This window comes from Pelophylax lessonae, assembly GCF_965119305.1.
Source record: "Pelophylax lessonae genome assembly, chromosome: 3".
Classification (NCBI taxonomy): domain Eukaryota; kingdom Metazoa; phylum Chordata; class Amphibia; order Anura; family Ranidae; genus Pelophylax; species Pelophylax lessonae.
Genome location: NC_138770.1, coordinates 496,475,261 through 496,498,924, shown reverse-complemented (window position 1 = coordinate 496,498,924; position 23,664 = coordinate 496,475,261). Strand labels below are relative to the sequence as shown.

The following is a 23,664-nucleotide window of genomic DNA, read 5'->3' as shown; positions in this document are numbered from 1 at the left end:
CTGTTCCCCCCTCAGGTCATAGCGTAGGAGCTTAGCCCACTCGATCAGAGTTTACGTCATTAGGTAATGGTGAATACCGGCCTCATTGCAGAACCAGCCAGAGTGTACATAGTGCAGGCCACAGCCTCCGCCTTCCGGTCAGCAGGATCCTTTAAGGCCAGGGTCTCTTCAACCGGAATCATGGTTGCCTTGATTAATCTGGAAACCGGAGGGTCCACCACCGGTGGCACAGTCCACTTCTTAAGAAATGATCACTCATAGGGGTAAAGCCTAGTAAAGCATTTAGGGACCCCACGGGGACTTTTTGGTCGTCCCCACTCTTTAGCAATAGTTCTGTCAAAATAGGCAGGAAAAGGAAACACCTTTGCCGCTCTGGATGGCTTGCGAGTGCCAAAGAGCACCTGCGCCTCCATCACAGCCTCAGCTGCATCCTTCATCTTCAGGGTCTCATGCACAGATACAGATACAATCAGTGCATCCACCAGCGCCTTTTTGTGCGCTGTCACAGACGTGGAGGAATCATCCTCACTATCAGAGGATTCCAGGCACGTAGTTGCAGACCCAGCAAGGTGACCCACGTCCAGTGGGGCTATGTCGCGGCTGACCTAGCACGGAGCTGAGGTCTGCACGCGCTCGCTGGCCAAACTGGGGTTACCAATGGATCTAGATAATCCAGCCTGTTGCCCCCGGCAGTTGATTGTAGATCTCACAGGAAAAATCCAGGAGAAAAAAAATTTCTATCTAAAAAAAATGTTGCCAGGAGCAAAGATCCCAGCAAGGAACTAGGTCCTTACTCCTGACCAGGCAGAAAAAAATATAGTGAAAGAAAATAGGTGCGCGAACCTAAAATAATGAAAAGTGAAGTGAAAGCAGCACTGAAATATAAATTAAACGTGAAAGGATGGTAATATAGGAAACATTACCAAAGTGCGCTAAACAAATAATGAACCAATTGTTCAAAAATCCATGGATGGTGTCCGGGTTGACACCAAAAACATATACATTCAATCCAAACAAAGTGCAAAAACTATAAAAAAGTCTTTCTTTTCAAATTGGAGTGAAGGTGAGGGAGTGTTGGGAGGTGGGTGGGGCCTCGTCCCAAAAAAAAAAAAAAATGATCCAGAGTGGTTCTCAGTGACCTGATATACACATGTGGACACCCAGTGTTAGGAGTGGACTCTTACCACAATGTGGAGAGATGTGAGCATATGCTATGTTGTGTCCAGAAGTCCCAACTGATCAAGCTGGCAGGGATAGCTCTCGGAATGGACCGGAACAATCAGCTGCTTCCAAAGTGGGGAGGGATCTGTAGGCTTCCAGGCAGGGGGAGATGCCAAGACAGAACGAACCCAGAGAAAAGAAGAGGACTATAGTGCATTACCTTCGACTTTATTTATGAACTGAATGAAGAGACACTTACACAATCCAGACGAACAGACAGCAAATACAGGACGGTCGCGGATGTCTGCAGTACAAACCGGGACCTATGACAGCACGGCTGGCTCCCCCCGACGCGTTTCCACTAACAAGTCGGCTTCTGGGATTGGAGCTACAGCCGCGCTGTCCACATCTCTCATTTAAGTGTTGGCAAGTGGAGACTTCCGGTGCGGCCTCGGCGGGGACTCGGAAGTGCAATGACGCACTTCCGGTTGCGGAATTGGCCAATCGTAGTGTGTTCCTCCGAAGACCCGGATGTGCAATGACGCACTTCCGGTTCCGGAGTCGGCCAATCGCAATCGCATTACTTCAAAGACCCGGAAGTGTTGCGATGTCGTTCCGGATTCTTGCTGGGCCAATTACAGCGGATGTCAACAGAGCAATTGGTAGGTGATACCAAGGTATCCAAAAAAAGAAAAAACACTTTACCTACAAATGCATGAACAAGTAATCTAATGTAAGAAGGTAAGCAGTGTGGCCATGTTTACCCTTCTTGACGGCTAAAAAAGAATATTTTAATTAAAAGGCAAAAAATATGTGATTAAAAAATGCTAATATTCACGGTGAAAAAATTCACTGTTAATAAGAATAAACAATTTCGGAGGATAGATCGTAAATGGCCACGAATTGGACTAAAGACTAAAAACCCAATATGTGGACATATTTTATCTTGACTTTATCAGATGTTAAAAAACATTTTTTTTAAAAAATTATTAAAAAACTTTTTTAAAAGTTAACATTATATAAAAACGTAAAAATAAAAATGTTGGTTGAGGTGGATCGCAATGGAAATCTCCATCCGCCAACTGGTATATTTGATGACAATACATGTATAAATACCAAATTTTACAATATGTAAAAAATATAAAAAATTTTTTTTATATTTTTTACATATTGTAAAATTTGGTATTTATACATGTATTGTCATCAAATATACCAGTTGGCGGATGGAGATTTCCATTGCAATCCACCTCAACCAACATTTTTATTTTTACGTTTTTATATAATGTTAACTTTTAAAAAAGTTTTTTAATAATTTTTTTAAAAAAATGTTTTTTACGTTTTTTAACATCTGATAAAGTCAAGATAAAATATGTCCACATATTGGGTTTTTAGTCTTTAGTCCAATTCGTGGCCATTTACGATCTATCCTCCGAAATTGTTTATTCTTATTAACAGTGAATTTTTTCACCGTGAATATTAGCATTTTTTAATCACATATTTTTTGCCTTTTAATTAAAATATTCTTTTTTAGCCATCAAGAAGGGTAAACATGGCCACACTGCTTACCTTCTTACATTAGATTACTTGTTCATGCATTTGTAGGTAAAGTGTTTTTTCTTTTTTTGGATACCTTGGTATCACCTACCAATTGCTCTGTTGACATCCGCTGTAATTGGCCCAGCAAGAATCCGGAACGACATCGCAACACTTCCGGGTCTTTGAAGTAATGCGATTGCCCGACTCCGGAACCGGAAGTGCGTCATTGCACATCCGGGTCTTCGGAGGAACACACTACGATTGGCCAATTCCGCAACCGGAGGTGCGTCATTGCACTTCCGAGTCCCCGCCGAGGCCGCACCGGAAGTCTCCACTTGCCAACACTTAAATGAGAGATGTGGACAGCGCGGCTGTAGCTCCAATCCCAGAAGCCGACTTGTTAGTGGAAACGCGTCGGGGGGGAGCCAGCCGTGCTGTCATAGGTCCCGGTTTGTACTGCAGACATCCGCGACCGTCCTGTATTTGCTGTCTGTTCGTCTGGATTGTGTAAGTGTCTCTTCATTCAGTTCATAAATAAAGTCGAAGGTAATGCACTATAGTCCTCTTCTTTTCTCTGGGTTCGTTCTGTCTTGGCATCTCCCCCTGCTTGGAAGCCTACAGATCCCTCCCCACTTTGGAAGCAGCTGATTGTTCCGGTCCATTCCGAGAGCTATCCCTGCCAGCTTGATCAGTTGGGACTTCTGGACACAACATAGCATATGCTCACATCTCTCCACATTGTGGTAAGAGTCCACTCCTAACACTGGGTGTCCACATGTGTATATCAGGTCACTGAGAACCACTCTGGATCATTTTTTTTTTTTTTTTTGGGACAAGGCCCCACCCACCTCCCAACACTCCCTCACCTTCACTCCAATTTGAAAAGAAAGACTTTTTTATAGTTTTTGCACTTTGTTTGGATTGAATGTATATGTTTTTGGTGTCAACCCGGACACCATCCATGGATTTTTGAACAATTGGTTCATTATTTGTTTAGCGCACTTTGGTAATGTTTCCTATATTACCATCCTTTCAAGAAAAAAATATAGTGCCTATAGCAGAGAGAGGGAGTGTACCCCCTTTAACTGCCCATGGGTGTAGCCAAAATTATTTTCTGCCTAGTGCCCTTCTGCTGTAGGGGGCAGTATAACCCAATGGTTATGAATATCAGGAGCTGTGTCCGTCAATGAACAAAAGAGAAAAAGCCCTTTTAATTAGGCGTCAAGAGAAATAATCTCCTGTTACACATCTCAAAAAAGCAGCATTCAGAAGACAAAGCAAAATAAGCCAGTTCTGGACCTTGGATGTGAAAGAAATGCCCACGAAAGCTTCAAAACAGTTACTAGGGTGTATCTTTGACCTTGTCCTCTTCACTCACTGATGCTTTCCTGCTACTAGCACCAGCAATTGCTTTGCCTCACCTGGTCTGCAAGTGTTTTGGAGAAATATGATGTAACAGATTATTGGTTTCATTCTTGTGCACATCAAAGGGGTGACTTTTAATCTACTAACATCTGTTAAAGCAACCTTAGAAGAAAAAAAAAAAAAAACCTTCTTCCCCTTTTAGTTTTTATAACAAACAAACAAAAAAAATTAATGTACATCATTAATACCCTTAATTTCTTTAACGGTTTAGCATTAAAGCTAATTGATGAGCAGAGGATTGCGGTTATATAGCCACCAAGAGAAAGATTTGGACACAGACAATAAATAAAAAAAAAAAAAAAAAAAAAAAAGAATAACGAAAAAGCAGAACACATCCCAGTTTAATTCCCAGCACGCCTCAGTTAGTAGAAAAGCAGTGGTGTAACTATAGCAGTCGCAAGGGTGGCGATCGCGAGCCGGCCCCGTGCTGCAGGGGGTCCGTGCAGGTCCTGTCAGGTGTGTCTACACCTGTGCCTGAGCTGGAGTCGGGGGGCGGTCCTAGGTACCGATAGATAACTGCTTGTCACTTGTCCACACTGTGGAAAAAGCTGGCCCTAGGGTGTATACGCGGGCAGGAAGTTCGGCATAAAGGAGAACCGATCTCCTCCTGGCTCCTGCAGGGCTTTCAGTGGCTGCAGGGGCAGGATCAGTTCTACTATATGCCGCCCCACCAGACCTCCTATCCAGCCTGGTGGTAGCTGTATTCACAATGTTAACAAGTCATCCGTACCTAGGACAAACTCCCAGCTCCGCCCCCTGCTTCTTGTCTCAAGGCTGTTCCTGCTGCTGGGCAAGATAGGAGAAATGCTCCCTGCCCCAAGGCTGCTCCCGCCTAAGTAGATACAAACACAATCTATGCCACAGCAGAGTGTAAGGAAATACACTGCCCAGTGAGTATAGTATTCCAGGTGTCCTACCGAAAATCTGCTCTCCCCCCTGGCCCCATACTGCCCCCCTCCCATCATGCTGTCCCCCCATACTGCCCTCCACTGCACCCCTCTAATACTGGCACCTGCAGGAACACTGTCCCCCTATACTTCCCTCCACTGCCCCCTCCCATCATGCTGCCCCCCCATACTGCCCCCTCCTGGCACAATGTCCCCCTATATCACCCTCCACTTTCCCCCTCCTATAATGCTGCCCTCCTATACTGCCCCCTCTTGGCACACAGTCTCCCTATACTTCCCTCGACAGCCCCTCTCCCATCATGCTGCTCCCCCCATACTGCCCCCACCTGGCACACTGTCCCCCTATACTGCCCTCCTCTCATCATGCTTTCCCCCCATACTGCCCCCTCCTGGCACACTGTCCCCCTATACTGCCCACCACTGCCACCCCTCCATCATGCTGCCCCCCCTCATAATGCCCCCTCCTGGCACACTGTCCCCCTATACTGCCCTCCTCCCATCATGCTGCCCCCCCATACTGCCCCCTCCTTTTTTCATTCTGTTCCCCCATACTGCCCCTTCCTGTCACACTGCCCCTCTTCCGTCACACTACCTCCCTCCTGTCACACTGCCCCCCTCCCTTAATGTTGCTCCCCTCCTGTCACACTGTCCCACCCTTCAGCCGCACTGGCCACTCCCGTCACACTGTCCCACCCACCAGCCGCACTGGCCCCTCCAATCTTACTGCCCCCTCCTGTAACACTGCCCAGCTAACCTTCTGAGATGGGGTGGCTACATTAGTTTCCTTGTTTAGACTCTTATTTTCATCTGTGATCTGGCCATTAAGTGTTATTTTTCAACAGAACAAGCTCTCCAGCAGAGGTAGCAGTTAGAGGGATATGACAAAACATCTCCCACTGACAGGGGTGCTTACAATGATTAGCTTTTAACTATTTATATATAAATATATATATTTTTTTATTTATGTAAAACCTTCATCCTAAAAGAAAAAAAAAATTGTTTTTTTACTGTAACGGATTATAAAGTGTTCGCTGGAGTTTGGCTTCAGTTTGTAAGTGTATTTAAATCTGCTACTAACTTTAACACCCCCCCCCTCTCTGAAGGTGCCCACTGTGCTCCTTCATCCAGATTGAGGCACTTGAATACAGAGGGCGTTACTATGTGTGGCAGGTTTGGCGGGAGGATGGTGGTGGAGAACGGAGAGCTGCAAAATGCACCTTCGCCTTTGTAGACAAAAATCCTTGCACTGGCCCTGTATCCAGGGTACTTGTTTCCTGTGTGTTCCCTGGTCCCCCCTCTCACCCTGATATTTCAGCAAAGCCCCCCAATGGGGCTTCCAAAAAAAAAAAAAAAAAGTAAAAACAATAAAAAAATAAAAATTTAAAAAATGTAAAATTAAATAAAATGGTAAAAAAGAAAAAAAAATATATACAAAAATTAAAACCTCCTGGCCCCGACCACTGCCATACTGACCACATCCACTGCCCTACTGGCCACGTCCACAGCCCGCTGACCTATTGACCATGTCCACAGCCCGCTGCCCTGCTGACCACGTCCACAGCCTGCTGCCCTGCTGACCACGTCCACAGCCTGCTGCCCTGCTGACCACGTCCACAGCCTGCTGCCCTGCTGACCACGTCCACAGCCTGCTGCCCTGCTGACCACGTCCACAGCCTGCTGCCCTGCTGACCACGTCCACAGCCTGCTGCCCTGCTGACCACGTCCACAGCCTGCTGCCCTGCTGACTAACACTATTCACAGTCCACACTAACACCACTGGCGGAACGACCAGGGTTGCAAAGGTCGCACTTGTGACTAGGCCCTGGCCTTTTAACATCATGGTGGGGCCCAAGACTGCAGGAAGGAGGTCCGCTGCACAATATGTGAAAGGGATCCACTGCAACACTGTAAAAGGTGCTGGGACCAGTGGGAGGGGCTCTGGGCTTAAAAAGGAAGGGCCAAGGCCCGAGTTCAGGGGGACCTTCATGGGCACCAGGGCCCCGAAGGTTCTAGTTACGCCTCTGTATAAAAAATTAATAGTAAGATTTCAAACTGAGTAGTGGGACCTGCATCCCCCAACAAGCTCCAAAAAACTGGTTTTGTAGTAAGTGCAAATATATTAATTTTCCATTCTGGTTCATCGAGGGACACAGGATTTAGAGGCAACTGAGACAATCTAAAAAGCAGTCCAACTGAGGGCTGGCAACAGTAAGAAAAACACAGACCCACGTAACAAAACAAACAAAACAACTAAACTTATGCCCTGTACACACTATCAGATTATCTGAAGACTTTTGTCTGCAGACTTACCAAAACCATATAATATGAGGTCAAACCTAAACACTTTCAATTTGTATGCAATCCGGCAGGCCCTTGCACTACATAGAAAAGGAAAATCTGAAGACAAAAGTCTTCAGATAATCTGATAGTGTGTACAGGGCATAAGGGTTGTCTGCAGCTCAAAGAGCTGGCTGAAGGACCTTATGTCCAAATCTGGCATCAGGTGAGGCCTGAACATCCACCTGTGAAACCTTATTATGAACAGAAGACCAGGTGGCAGCCTTGCAAATCTGGGAAAACAGATAACAATTATTCCAAGAGGCACACACAGATCTAGAGTAGTAAGCATTGACATGAAAGCAAGGAACATGATCTGCTAAGCTTAAATATTGAACTGTATGAGCCATTAAGAAATGTTGGCACAAGAAGCTTTCTACCCCTTTATAGAAACATGATGAATCACAGAAAGAGAGGTAAACCTGGATAGCACAAACTACTTCCAGACAGTAGAGAGAAATGTCCTTCTCATGTAATGGAGCTGGACAGAGAGACAGAAGAACTATGTCCTGGTTGAAGTGAAAGGCCAAAACCAACTTAAGCAGGAGTAAGGCTCAGGGTCTCAACTCCACCTCTTCCTTGTGTAAGATCAGAAGTGTTTTTTTATGGGGCAAAGCTGCCAGCCTAAACACACTCCTTACAATCAGAATGCCCTTGGAGTGTAGTAAAGCTAGAATGGGAGCCAGTACCTTGTTGAACACCCTGGGTACAGAAGACAGACCAAATGGACAGCCACAAACTGGTAGAGCTGAGGGCCCACAGCAAATGAGGTAGTGTTGATGTTGACGGAAAGATAGAAACTGGAAGTCCACAGAGGCTAAAAAGTATTCCTGATAAGGGGAAGCTTTGATAGACCTGATAGATTCCATGAAAATGTTTTGAAACCGCAACCATGACATCTTGGTTCAAGGATATAACAGGATCATGCTGTCCAAAGAAAGAGCTTATCCCATGCTGTGGGGATGCTCCAAATTATAGAGTGAGATTGAGTAAATAGAATTGCTTTAAAAGTGGACACCATCAATCACAGCACTCACATGCAGCTCCCTGAAAGGCCAGGGTCAGGACTGAAGGACTGTTATGATGGAATCAGAGAAGATTTCTCAATGTTAAAAATGTATCCAAAATCCTCTAAGGTCCACAGTGTGATTGACACACTGGAGTGCAGGGTAAGCTCACGTTACAGATCATTAAGATAAAGTATCTAAAAAGTATATATAAAAAAAAAAAAAACACAAACGGCTGCTCTTACCATAAGTTACACTGTGCTCAAAGTTAAATACATTAAAATTTAATTCTAAGTAATTCCTAAATTCTATGTACAGCAAAAGTGAACAGTGCTAATTAAAGTGCTTATGAAAACAATCTTAAATAAATTCCAAGTGCTCCCTGCCTGCACTCCACACTCACCGACTCTTTGAATCAAAAAGGTGTAATAAATACCAATATTCTGGCGTGGTGAATGAAATCTCATTTCTCTTGTCTCTTCCAGTATTGTGGTCAGTAGCAATTGCAGCGTGTCATGAAATATCATAAAGAGATTTCCATGGCATAATAACGGTTTGACTTTATTCAGATTTGTGTATAAAAACAGTTACACTCATATTTGCGGCTTGAAATCTAGACATATATACAAGTGTCAGCTTGCAGCCTCGGGTTGCGCTCCAAATACCAGAACTACGTCACAGGCTATCCCTGCTTGACACATTTCACCTGTTGAGTCGGTGAGTGTGGAGTGCAGGCAAGGAGCACAGAGAAGTGGAATTTGCACCTTAGAGACTCATCTGCACAAGCATTTTGATATTTGCACTATGGACTTTATTTGTTAAGATTGTTTTCATAAGCACTTTATTTAGCACTGTTAATTTTTGCTGTATATAGAATTGTTGAGAATTTTATGAATTGTTTAGAATTTAAATTCCTTTCTTTAACTTTGAGCACAGTAGAATTTTATGGTAAGAGCAGCGCTTGGTGTTTCGTCATTCATTTATTAAGGTTATTTAACCCCATAACATAGCAGCAGCTCTAATATACACTAATCACTTGAATATAGAATGTATTATTTAATTACTATTCTCACACAACAAGCACTTTTTAGCACATGACCATAGCACAGGTGTATTATCTTAATAAAGAAACACACACACACACAAACTCGGGATGAACTGATTGGACTCTTTTCTTTTTTCAACCTTACCCACTATGTAACTATGATATTTGATGACTGGGATACCTTTGAAGAAGAAGGCCCAGAACCAATGCAAGGACCTTTGTGAATACTCGTTGGGTGAAGGCCAGGCCAAATGAAAGGGCACCGGTCCTCAGGAAGGATGTGCTGGAACTGGAGAAAGTCCAGAGAAGGGCAACAAAAATAATTAGGGGAATGGAGGACATCAGCTATGAGGAAAGACTACAAGCACTGAACCTATTCTCTCTGGAGAAGAGACGATTGAGGGGGGATATGATATCAATGTACAAATACTGTACTGGCGACCCTAGCATAAGGAACAAACTATTCAGAGAAAGGGGATACAATAAGACACGTGGCCACTCACTAAAACTAGAGGAAAGGCAGTTTAACCTTAAAGTGCGTAAGGGGTTCTTCACTGTAAGAGCAGTAAGGGTGTGGAATTCTCTTCCACAAGCAGTCGTATCAGCAGGGAGCATTGATAGTTTCAAAAAACTATTAGATGGACACCTTAGAGACCACAACATACAGGGGTATACAATGTACGGTTAAAAGCAAACACACACACACACACACACACATCATAGGTTGAACTGGATGGACTGATGTCTTTTTTCAACCTCACTAACTATGTAACTATGTAAAAAAGAGCCACAAACTAGTGGTTGTTACCCATGGCAAAGCCAAGAAATTGCTGGTGACCTATAAAAATAGGTATGTGCAAATGTGGATTTTGATGTATGCTAAGAAGTCTTCATGATAAAGGGAGGCAAAAACTGACCAGATTCCATCCAAAACGTTTCAGTTCGTACAGAGGTGTTGAGTGCCTTAAAATCCAAGATTTAGCAAAAAAAAAAAAAAAATTGAGATGGAAGACAACGGTGAAAATATCCTTGCAACCTGTGGGTACCACCGCTAGTACCCGAGCATTGGCTATACGAGCTTCCCAGATTCTACTTTGTTTCATCAAGCAAGCTGCTTCCCTCAAATGGGCAATAAAAGAAAAAAACATTTTTCTTTTTTTTTTATTTGACACTGAACAAAAAAAAAAATAAAAAAACAAAAATAATAAAAGTTACAATCTTTATAGTAGGAAAACTGGAAATTATTAAAAAAAAAAAAAATCACAAAAGGAAGAAGGAGTTAATTAGAACTATATTTCAATGATGTATTTAACTTAACTGTTTGCCCACACTTAAGGCCCGTACACACGTTAGGAAAATCTGAAGTAAAATTTAGTCTGATGAACGATCTGCTGATTTTCGGATCGTTAGTATAGTGCTTTCGACAGCCGATTACGAATTTTCGTATGACAAAAACTGGATGTGCAGGCTATAAAATTTTTATCGTACGTCAACACAACGTGCGATTTTTGTTTAATTAGTACAGTTTTCATTCGAAAATAATCATAAGAGCAAGACTAGGCATGTTCGGAAACGAAAGAATACATACAAAGTAATTCAACACATGACTTCTGAAATTGAATTCTGTTGTATGAGAATTTTTGTATGAAAGTAATCTCTTCACTTTCCGTATGAGACTAGCATGCAACAAAAAATTAAGTCCGATAATCTGATCATGTGTACGAGGCTTTACACTTTATTTCTTCACATTTAAAGCCATCATTCTACAAAAATGTTCCTTACAGCAAACTCACCAAAGGGTCACTGGAGGTCATTGCAGCTTTGAACCTGTTTATGCATCCGGTCTGTAATGACTGCACCCCAATAAGCTCAGTGCTTGTAGACCACAGAAAAAGTACAACAGCAGTTAGTATGCTTACTTCATCCAGTGTTTGTTTGGAGTCACCTGCATATGGTAATAAAGGGGGAAAGACTATATATTAAACTTGGTGCACTTCTAGCTGTAATATAAAAACACAACATATTCAAGAATGCAGACAGGTTTTATACAATTTGGACTGGACACTAGAAGACTGCATTAAAATGGTTATAAAGATAGAAGACTTTTTACCCTAATGCATTCTAGGCATTAAGGCAAAAAAAAAACTTTCTGCATGCAGTTCGCCCTCCCAGCACCCCCCCCCCCCCCCTCTCTCAAAAAATACTTAAATGAGCCAGATCGCGATCCAGTGATGCTTTTGATGGCAGTAGCTCTCTCAACTCACTTGACTGTCAATTGCAGCCAGTGAGGAGAGACGGGGGGGGGGGGGCGAGCAGAACTGTGTGTGTCAATGGACACATAGAGCCAGCTTAAGAGAGAGCGTGCACGAGTACTCCTATAGAAGGGGCTTGCTATGGGGAGCACTCAGAAGGCGAGATGAGCCCAGAGAACTGGTGGTAAGCATACCATGTTTGTTATTTGGGAAAAAAATGCATGTAGAATCATTTAAAGCGGTTGTATCCTCAAAAAAAAAAAAAAAAACAAAACAAAAAAAAAAAAACCCTGCAGGACAAAGGCATAATGAGCTAGTATGCATTGCACGGTCGCCCGGACACCACCGAGGCAGCTGACACGTTCCCTCAACGTCTTTTCCGGGTTCAGCGGCTCCGGCGCTGTGAATGGCCAGAGCTGCGATGAGGTCACTCCCGCGCATGCATGCAGGAGTTCACTTTCCGGCAAGGAGCTCTGAAGGTCCAGCAAGATACGCTGGACCTTCAGAGCGCATGAGCCGCTGGTGTCAGGGGCTGCATGCAGGGCGAATAGCTCCTAAACCGTGCCGGTTTAGGAGATATTCATTTTTCCTACAGGTAAGCCTTATTATAGGCTTACCTGTAGGTAAAAGTTAAAAAGCGGAGTATACTACTGCTTTAAAGTACCAACTGTGGTAAAAGTGAGGGCTGATGCACCCTAAACTGTGGAGAGAATAGGGGAGTAATACTAAACACAGTGCCTACCTCAAAGCGGCATTAAACGCAAAATCAAAAGTTTAATATAGTGCAGCTTACTAATTCTTAGATGTGGTGGTGGCTGCAATAATTTTCATCTTTAGGCTCCCCCCCCGCCCCGGTCTCTGTTTTTATCAGGTGAGCTGACCAGTAGCACACTCCCTGTATTAAAGTGCCTGCATTCTGGATGAAAAAAATGAAAAGTTAGCCCTGTCACATTCTCCCCAGGGACAAGAAAAACCTGCAGTATTTGGCAGCTAGAGCTCTTGTTTTATGATCACGTCTACCAAGAGAATCATTTTCTGGGGGCCAGTGACTATTGCAAACAGACAAATTATTCTGCAAGTGGTGTGAATGCTGCCCTGAACCAAAGGCCAAACGGACTACACTTAAGTATTCATTAATTTTAAACCGCCCCTTTTTTATTGTCGCTTATGTCTGTTTTGTAATGTACTTTTTGCAAATATTTCTTATGTTTTTCTTTTCATTAAATCAATATTTAAAATGTTTTAAGCTGAATTTCTGAGTGTGTAATCGAGACACAAATAATTGTAAGCATTCTAACTGGGCCACTACTTATTATACTTTGTTTAATTTGCCCACAGAAAAATGTATAAAATCTAGTTGTTACTATGAAGAACATTTTGCATCTATTTTTTATCCAGTTTATTAGCAAATAGTCCCCTTGATTGTAATAAATTATAGTTGTGTTTCTGGAAGCATTGCTGTAAATACACCCATTTACCAAAGAGTCTACAGAACGCAGGCAGTCGTTTCCCACCTAGCCTTCTGTAATTAATTTCTGTACAAAAAATAAAGGAACAGAGCGCACACCGCCCTAGTGTAACACCATTTATTTGAAGTTAATAGAAGCCATAAAAACAGGTACTCACAAACAGATAGGAAGTCATGCATGGAAATAAATATCCCCCGATGATGTTTGCAGGGCTCTCTCCTCCTAGCCTCGGCAACTCAGCTGTTCGTCCTACACTGATCAGTGAGTATCGTACGGCTAAGCCAACCGCCCCGGATTACTCAAGGAGACTCGATGTGGTGCGCCTACGCACGGTCCAGCCGCCGCCGCACACTCTCCAAGAGCCGGATGCTGTAGTCGCTCAGAGAAACTGACAATGCGGTTAAGCAGAGGGAGATTCCCCTATCGGGACCCAGAGCATGACTTTATTAATTTTTTTTATTAATTTTTTTATTAATTTTTTTAGATATGTACAATTCATGGATATATATGAATGTTTGGATATTATTGCCCCTGATTACAGGCTCTCTATTGTCATGTCCCTTTAAGAAATAGTGAGGGGAGGAGCCGCTATATTGTTATATAAAAGAGGGCAAAGGATCTCTGGGGTGTTGAGATCTGAAGAAGGAGGCTGCGCCTCCAAAACGTTGTCCCTAGCAACCCCATGCAAGTCATGCTCTGGGTCCCGATAGGGGAATCTCCCTCTGCTTAACCGCATTGTCAGTTTCTATGAGCGACTACAGCATCCGGCTCTTGGAGAGTGTGCGGCGGCTGGACCGTGCGTAGGCTCACCACATCGAGTCTCCTTGAGTAATCCGGGGCGGTTGGCATAGCCGTACGATACTCACTGATCAGTGTAGGACGAATAGCTGAGCCGTCGAGGCTAGGAGGAAAGAGCCCTGCAAACATCATCGGGGGATATTTATTTCCATGCATGACTTCCTATCTGTTTGTGAGTACCTGTTTTTATGGCTTCTATTAACTTCAAATAAATGGTGTTACACTAGGGCGGTGTGCGCTCTGTTCCTTTTTTTTGTACAGCTTCTTTGCCTCATATCCCATGGAGGGTTAGGAGAGCTGCCACACTTCATTCATGTGTTTCACCACAGGCCATATTACAAGATTCCCCAGCTTGAGAATCAATCTCCAGGATCTGTGCAGGGACTGGTAATGTGTGTTTTCTCTGTAATTAATTTCTACCTGGCTTGTCACGATCATCTTTTTTCCTCTAAGCTTATCGTATATATCACCTTTGTAAATCTGTCACAAGCAGTGTGTGTGTGTGTGTGTGTGTGTGTGTGTGTCTGCTTTTACACACTTGTTTTTAAACACTATACACAACCACCCTGTTTAATCCCACAGCAACAATCCAGAGAACAGGAATGCTGTATGACACTCAAATACAAAATTACCCCAATGCCCCAAACCTTCAAGGAGTGACAACTGCAAATTTTCAGATTCACCCCCACTTTCTGTCCAGATGATCTAATGGTCACCAAAACAGTTAAAGCTCCAAAGCAAGAACACAGATGGAAATAAGAACCTGACAGAGGTTCTAACCCTTCCAATGTTATCCAAAACTAGAAAAAAAAAGTGTTAGCTTTAACTACACCTTAGCTATACAGCATACATCAAACACTAAAATGTCCATTTTGGGAGGAATGGCCATTTAAGTGCTGTACTTTCTTCAGGTGTTCCAAGAAAACAAAATGTTCGGATATTGTGTTTTTTTCCATATTTACCTCTGATGGTACTTTTTTTCCCTCTTACCTGACTGACGGCACTCTAGAATAGATGCTAAAGTGCTGCGAATGAGATCAGTCCACTTTTTCTGAGTTTTTTCTGTCTTTGCAGATGGTGAAGTAATAACTGTCTTTATAGCTTGTAGGCAAGCACTGACAGGTAGAGGGACCTGATTATCTGAAGCCGTAATTGCCGTCTCTTTTAGAATTTTTGTGATTAGGTAAAGAATAGTAGGCAATATTGTCATACAACCTGCAAAGGAGAAGAAAGTTAAGGATAATACTTGCAAATAATTTGTTTACATGGGCTATAAAGCTGGTCGTACATGGCTCATTTTTTTCTGGCTGAACAAAAAAAAAAACTGAGCCAATTTCTCTATCCATTAGAGCTGCATGATTCTGGATAAAATGAGAATCACAATTTTTCTCTGGTTAGAAAAAAAGATCAGGATTCTCTCATGATTCTCAGCTTAACATCTTTTACATTATACAAAAAATTGGGCTAAACTTTACTGTTCGTTTTTTTTTTAAATTCATTAAAGTGTATTTTTCCCCAAAAAACTGCGTTTAAAGGATTTCTGTGCAAACACAGTGTGACATAAAATATTGAAACGATCGCCATTTTATTCTCTAGGGTCTTTTCTAAAAAAAAAAAAAAAAAATTATATAGATTTGAACTTGTAAGCAACAAGTGTCAGAAAAAGGCTTAGTCTTTAAGTCCCGGTTCACACTGGGGCAACTTGTCAGGTGCCCCATTCAGTGCAATGGAATCGTTCTAATCGGAGCAAGTCAAGTCGCTCCGACTTAAAAAAAGGTTCCTGCACTACTTTCGGGGCGACTTGCATTGACTTCTATTAGAGAAGTAATTTGCAAGCCCAGCTGAGTCGCACTGCAGGGGGCGGCTTCAGAGTCGGGAGACTGAAGCCGCCCCAGTGTGAACCCAGCCTAAGCGGTTAAACTGCCCTCACTTACAGATGGAAGTTCATTCCTTTGAACACAGGTGTCAAACACAAGGCCCGCGGGCTGATAGCGGCCCGCCAGGCCATATCATGTGGTCCTCACACCTCTCCTGCCGCTATGGCACCACCCTATTCTGGCCCCATCATGTCTCAGCAGTTGGCAGCAGAGAGGATGCCAGATCTCCTCCACCAGATCCTGCACTTCTCTGTGCAGCCGCGGAGGCACTCGTCTCTGCCCCCCTCCTCCCCATCTCGGCAGTCGGCAGCAGAAAAGAGGACAGAACTTTCTACAGATCCTACTCCTCTGTGCACAGCTGCAGCACCCCCTTGTCTCCGCATCCCAGGGTCTCGACATTCAACAGACTCTGGCAGTTGACTCCAGCCCTCCTCCATACTCTGCACTTTTCTGCTTCCCAGCCCCTTCCCTGGCAGAAGCACAAGGTAAGGGGGCTAAACTAATTAAAAGGAGGGTGGGGGGCTCTTGACATCTGATGTAAGGGGGGGTGCTCTGGACATCTAGTCTTATAGATACAACCGGCCCTTTGAAGGCAACCATAATACAGATGTGGCCCGCAATGAAATTGAGTTTGACACCCCTGATCTAGAAGAACGAAAAGATACATTGTAAAGCATTGTGTTTAAAGTTATCAAGCAGCCTTAATGTTGATAAACATTTGCCAGCTCTTTTTATTTGACAGCTGTGAGTGAGCAGAGAACGGCTCTGTAAGAATCAAGGCAATGCTGTTTTAAGATTGTGAGGGGGGTCAATCGGGATCGCAATTTTTTAACGATTAATCGCATGTGAGGTGCATGGGGAAATTGTTATTGTATTCTGCCAGTGTCAGTGACAGGCTCAATGGATGCATGAGCTGATCAAGCAAAAGTTTTTCAACAAACCCAGTATTTGAAAATTGGATTTTTCCTACATTCTTACCTGTAAAATCCATTTCTTGGATTACATCACGGGACACAGAGCAGCCATAAGAATTACTATCTGGGTTATGCACCACCTATAGGTGAATGGACACTGGCAACCAAAAAGACAGGAAGTCTTCCCCTATAAAACCCCTCCTACACAGGAAGTAACTCAGTTTTGTAGCAATGCAATGAATATCCTAAAAAGAGGGGAGGGAACCTCTGTGTCGCGTGATGCACTCCAAGAGATGGATTTTAACAGGTAAGAATGTAGGAAAAATCCAATTTTCTTTATCGTACATCACGGAAAACAGAGCAGCCATATTAATTACTATCTGGGATGTCCCAAAGAAATGCACTTAAGGTGAGGGAGAAAATTGCCACCGGAGAAGGACCTACTCTGCTGTTTGTAATACGCTGAGGCCAAGGCAGTATCATTTGCGGTTTTGACATGCACCTTGTGAATGTATGAACCAAAGGCCAAGTAGTGACCTTGCAACCTGAGCCACTGACGCCTAATGGCGGATAGCCCAAGATGCACCCATACACCTGGTAGAGAAGCTCTGCCCAGCAAGGTTGGGATTTTTCCCTTTCAAACCATAGGCTTGAAGGATTAACTGGCGGATCCTATGAGAAATAGTCGCCCTGGATGACGTCGGCCTTTCCAGAGCCCTTCTGGCAGCAAAAACCAGGATTGCAGAGCTGTGCTGACAATTCAAGTAAATCCTAACTGCCCGAACTACATCCAGAGTATGCAGTATTCTTTTCCTTGCCAATTGTGGACTAGGAAAAATAAAGGCAAGATACTGTCATAATTCCAGTGGAAACTAGAAAACCACTCTAAGCAAGAAAGATGGATGAGGACGCAACATCATGTTAATATGATGCAAGACCAAGAACGGCTCCTTACATGAAAGAGCCGCCAGTCCAGACATTCTTCTTGCCGAAGCTACAGTAACCAAAGAAGCCACCCTCCAAGTCAAAGGATTAACAGAGTTTCTTGAATTGGTTCAAAAGGTGGCTTGTTCAAGGACAGTGAAAACCAACTTCAAGTCCCAAGGACACAAGGGTGGCCTGATAGGCGGGACTGTCTGCGTTACACTCTGCATGAAGTATGAATCAAGGAGTGAGGAACCACAGTCTCTTGAAAAAAATGGATAGGGACGAAATCTAATCCTTAAATGGTACTTAAGGCCAATCTCATTTCCTCTACCTATCAGAAAAAAATGAAAAACTCCCACTCACATATTTACGCAGGTAACATTTCTTGGCTACACCCCAGGCATAAAAGATTTCCAAGTCTTGTGATGTAAACTCCCTGAAGCCAGCTTCCTGGTGTTCAACAGTGCAGAAATAACAGAACCCAAGACCATTAGGTTTGGTTGTACTGGAAGTGACCAAGGAGAGTACCCCGCAAAATTCACTGTGTCAGTCAGTGTACCAAGCCATCCTGGACTAATTCGGCTAAACAGTATTACCACTTCCTAAATTCTTTGCAAACGATGAGGCAGTAGTTGAAACAGAGGGAAGGAGTCAATTAGGGAGAACTGGTCCCTAAGGTGTTACCTACCTCTTGTCATCTACCTCTATTGCTGGTGGGACACTCGTTCCGGACATACCGTAATCTGTCCAACTTGTTGTAGAACTTGGGATCCAGTAGATCAAGCCGCAGATTTCAACATTCGCAGATTGCAAAAAACGTCTCAGGATGCAGAGACCACGTGGTCCCGGCATTAGTTGCTGATGACTGGAAAACCCCTCTGCCATTTTTCTATATCCAAATATATGTATATATATATATATATATATATATATATATATATATATATATATATATACTGGCGACAGACAGCACCTGCTGTTATACCCCAGGCAGAATGTGGAGCATGCGCCCTCCCCCAGCTGCCAGGGGAGGGACGGCTCCAGGAAGAAGGGGGGCCGTAACGCAGGAAAGGTTAGACAGGTTGTGGTAGTTGGGGACTCAATTATCAAGAGGACAGAGAGGGAAATCTGTAAAAAAGATCTCGTGAACCGAACAGTTTGTTGTTTACCGGGCGCCCGAGTTCGGCACATCGCAGATCTGGCAGACAGATTGTTGGGCGGGGCTGGGGATGACCCAGCGGTCATGGTGCATGTGGGCACTAATGACAAAGTTAAAGGTAGGTGGAGGATCCTTAAGAACGATTTCAGGGACTTAGGTAATAGATTGAGGAAAAGGACCTCCAAGGTGGTTTTCTCTGAAATACTGCCTGTACCTCGAGCCACACAGGAGAGGCAGAAGGAGCTTAGGGAAGTTAACAAGTGGCTGAGGAATTGGTGTAGGAAGGAGGGGTTTGGGTTCCTGGAGAACTGGGCTGACTTCTCAGTCGGCTACCGGCTCTTTAGTAAGGATGGGCTGCACCTTAATGGGGACGGTACAGCTCTTTTGGGGAGAAAGATGGCCACCGAGTTGGAGGGGCTTTTAAACTAGGAGACGGGGGGGAGGGCTCAGAAGTAGAATCAGTCAGGAGGGAGCAGAGGACTGAAGGCAGTTGTAGGGTCAACAGCGACAGTAGGTCAACAACATCAATTGGCGGGTCTGTGCGGGAGAACAGCAGACCAAACAGAAATAAACAAAACCGCCAATCACGTTTAACTTCCGTAAAACTAAGAGGGGTATATGCTAATGCCAGGAGCCTAGCTAATAAGATGGATGAGTTGGAAATGTTAGTACATGAGGAAGACATAGACCTTGTGGGAATAGCGGAGACTTGGTTCGACCCCTCACATGACTGGCTGGCCAATATCCAAGGGTATTCGGTGTACCGGAAGGACAGGGTTGGTAAAAGAGGGGGAGGGGTATGTCTCTATGTCAAGAACAATATAAAGGTGCTAGAAAGGAGTGACATTACGGATGGGATGAGCATGGATTTAGAATCTGTGTGGGTTGAACTCGATAGGGAAGAAGATAAGGGAAAAGTAGTTGTGGGGGTTTGCTATAGGCCACCTAACCAAGGGGAGGAGGTAGAGCTGGAATTTTTAGCACTAATAGGTAAAGCGGCAAAACTAGGATCAGTCATCATATTGGGGGACTTCAATTATCCCGACATTGACTGGGAAGAGGGGACTGCACACTCGCATAAGGCCCGGCTATTCACGGAAACCTTACAGGATAACTACATGTCGCAGTTGGTGGATTCCCCTACTAGAGAGAATGCTATCCTGGATCTATTGATCACTAATGACCCAGACATAATCTCGGAGGTTGGAGTCCAGGACAACCTGGGCTCTAGCGATCACAGGATGATCACATTTAGTATAAATAACAATATAAAAAGGCAAGTGGGGAACATAAGAACCCTAAACTTCAGAAGGGCAGACTTTCCAAAATTGTACTCATTGATGGAAAGGGTAAACTGGGACCAAACCCTGGGATCACTGACCACAGAGGAAAAATGGGAATGCTTTAGAACAATATTAAGCAAAGGCATCTTGCAGTGCATTCCTATGGGGAATAAATTTAGAAGAGACAAAGCCAAACCTGGCTGGCTAAACCGTAGCGTTAAAAAACTTATTAGGGGAAAAAAATTGGCCTTCAAGAAATATAAATCAGAGGGCACAGTATCGGCCTTCCAGCAATACAAGGAGGAAAATAAGAAGTGTAAACACGAAATCAAGATGGCTAAAATCAACTTTGAGAGACAAATAGCGGAGGATAGTAAAAAAACCCCAAAGAAATTCTTTAAATATATCAACAGCAAAAAAACTAGGGCAGTGCATATTGCACACATAATTAACGATGAAGGGAGGATGGTTACAGAGGACACTGAAAAAGCAACCGTGCTGAATTCTTTTTTCTCGTCAGTTTTTACGCAGGAAAAGGAAGGGTACACTGACCATGACTGTATGGTTAGTAGTAATACACAGGACTTGCCACTATGGCTAACAGAGGGGGAAATCAGGGAAAGACTGGATAAACTTAACACAAACAAATCACCAGGCCCGGATGGCGTACATCCGAGAGTGCTCAAGGAACTCAGTATGGTTATATCTAGACCACTGTTCCTGATCTTTGCTGACAGTATTAGGACAGGAGATGTACCAGGGGATTGGAGGAAGGCTAACGTGATTCCGATATTCAAAAAGGGCCAGAGACATATCCCGGGAAATTATAGGCCTGTCAGTCTGACATCAATAATATGTAAACTTTTGGAGGGGATGATAAGGGACTATATCGTAGAGTATGCTAAAGACAACAACATCATCAGTAGTAACCAGCACGGGTTTACAAATGGGCGTTCTTGTCAAACCAATCTCTTAGCATTCTACGAGGAAGTGAGCTGTGAGCTAGATAGGGGGAGACCAGTGGATGTGGTGTACTTGGATTTCGCTAAGGCGTTTGATACAGTTCCCCACAAGCGCTTAATTTATAAAATAAGGTCTGCAGGTATCGACAGCAGGGTTTGCTCTTGGATACGGAATTGGCTAAAAGGCCGTGTCCAAAGGGTAGTAATAAACAGCGCATACTCAGACTGGTCTGAGGTAGTAAGCGGGGTGCCCCAGGGCTCAGTCCTGGGACCAACCTTGTTCAATTTATTCATAAACAGCATTGAGGAAGGGATCAGTAGTTCGTTATCAGTTTTTGCAGATGACACAAAATTGGCCAGGGCGATAACTGCACAGCATGAAGCAGATATCCTACAGAATGACCTGGACAAAATTACGGAGTGGGCAACGACATGGCAAATGAGGTTTAATGTGGAGAAGTGTAAGGTTTTGCACTTGGGGACCAAAAACATAAAAGCACAATACACGTTAGGAGGGGAACCCTTGGGGGAATCAAAAATGGAGAAAGATTTGGGAGTCTTAGTTGATGATAGATTAGGCAACAGCATGCAATGCCAAGCGGCAGCTTCCAAAGCCAACAGAATATTAGCATGCATAAAGAAAGGGATGTATTCCAGAGATAAGACTATAATCCTTCCACTTTATAAAACTCTGGTCCGACCGCATCTGGAGTATTCTGTCCAGTTCTGGTCGCCAGTCCTCAGGAGGGATGTGTTGGAGCTGGAGAAAGTCCAGAGAAGGGCAACTAAACTGATTAGGGGGTTGGAGGACCTTACCTATGAAGAGCGGCTGCAATCGCTCGATTTATTTTCCCTGGAGAAAAGACGTCTGAGAGGGGACATGATAGCAATTTATAAATATCTTAATGGGGATCTCAGCTTAGAAGAAAAGCTGTTCATTCGAAGGAATTGCATGAGGACTCGAGGACATACAATGCGATTAGAGGAGAAGCGTTTTAACCTCAGGCAACGTGGGGGGTTCTTTACTGTTAGGGCTACAAGATTGTGGAATTGTCTACCACAAGAGGTGGTTTCTGCGGGTAGTATGGTGACTTTCAAAAGACTCTTAGACTTACATCTCAAGGATCAGGAGATTGAGGGCTATGTTAGATGATTACAGTCACACACACCTACACAGGTTGAACTGGATGGACTATTGTCTTTATTCAACCTCGCCTACTATGTAACTATGTAACCCACCTTCCTGAGCCGCAAGGTGCCATCCGGGTGACGGATATATGCCACTGTAGAGGCATAGTCGGATTGAACCTACAACTGGTTTGTCTAATCCCGAGCAAGGTGCACTGTCCAACGGTTTGAAGATATTGATGGGCAGTATTTTCTCATGTGAAGACCAAGTCCACTGAATTGTAGCCACCTTCAAACCAACTGTAGAGACTGGCATCAGTGGTTATCTTCCAAACCCTTGAAAGGAAGAATTTCCCCTTCTCCAGATTCAAAACCATCAATCACCAATTTAGGCCCTGCAATCCCCTGGGAACAGAGCCCTCCGGTATTTCAAAGCTTGGATCGTGTTCCAGACAGAGAGAATGATCCACTGCAAAAGACTTTGTGCAGGACTGTACGTAGGGAACGCTAATTCAACCTAGATACAACTTCCTTTTACATAAATATATTAAAAGAAAATCTTGAACTGACTTTTTTCCCGAGCAAAGTTTATTGAGGTATACTGAAAGTGACACCCTCTGCGCCTTCAGCAAGTCCAGCACCGGGGCTAGTAGCTTTATGAACCCTCGGGAGCTTTGACCAGCCCAAAGGGCAGCATCACAAAATGAAAAAAAAAAAAGACAACTTTCTACTACAATTACAGCAACCCTTGATGAGCTTGGAAAAAAAAATGGCACAAGAGGATATGGGTCATTGATTACTATGGACCCCAAAATCTACCTCCTGCAGAGAGGTCATCACTGAACAGACCAAGTCTATCTGAAACAGAAGGACATCCAGCGGCCTGAGATCTAAGATAGACCTTCATGTCCCCCATATGGTTTTGGGATCGCTACCGGTCGAGTGTTTTAAATGCAGTCTCCCATCCACATACTAACTAGGCTTGATCCTGCTTAGACACGATCCCCAATGATCAGGCATGTTCGGGGTGACCCGGCCGCAGTCCATCTGGTGAAAAATGAATGGGTCAGGAAACGCTGCAATGCCCAACACCCTAGTTCAAATGCACTTGAAACCAATGGTCAATCAGGAGATGTGGACACCGTTAGATCACTGACCTGAGAGCAGTGCACCTGCCTCCCCCAGCTGCCTCTCTCTTCTGGAACCACTTAGCTGGTATAACAGGTAAATGATATAGCAACTATTTTAGCCTAAGCCTAATACGCAGCACCCCAAGGATGCAGGGCTAAAACAAGGTTGGTCTACCGCTATGCAACCGCGTAGGTATGTAAATACACTGGTACCCAGCTATGCAAACATGCAAGTATATAAACATTCTTGCAGTTCATTCATTTATGCATGCTGTTCGCGTTACACATGTATGCCGTTCGCGACAAATGATCACACATGTATGCCGTTCGCGGCAAATGATCACAC

The 23,664-nt window shown here is 43.9% G+C and overlaps 1 protein-coding gene across 2 annotated transcripts in view; it reads right to left on the bottom strand.

Moving 5' to 3' along the window:
• HEATR5B (HEAT repeat containing 5B) overlaps nt 1-23,664 on the bottom strand; it is a 181,648-nt gene that overhangs the window by 16,227 nt on the left and 141,757 nt on the right. For both annotated transcript variants that reach the window (XM_082250254.1, XM_082250255.1), the window contains exons 33-34: nt 14,929-15,153; nt 11,213-11,364 (exon numbers count right to left, since the gene is read on the bottom strand). In XM_082250254.1, the coding sequence (XP_082106380.1) occupies nt 11,213-11,364; nt 14,929-15,153 (377 nt within the window). The remainder of the gene's footprint in view (nt 1-11,212; nt 11,365-14,928; nt 15,154-23,664) is intronic.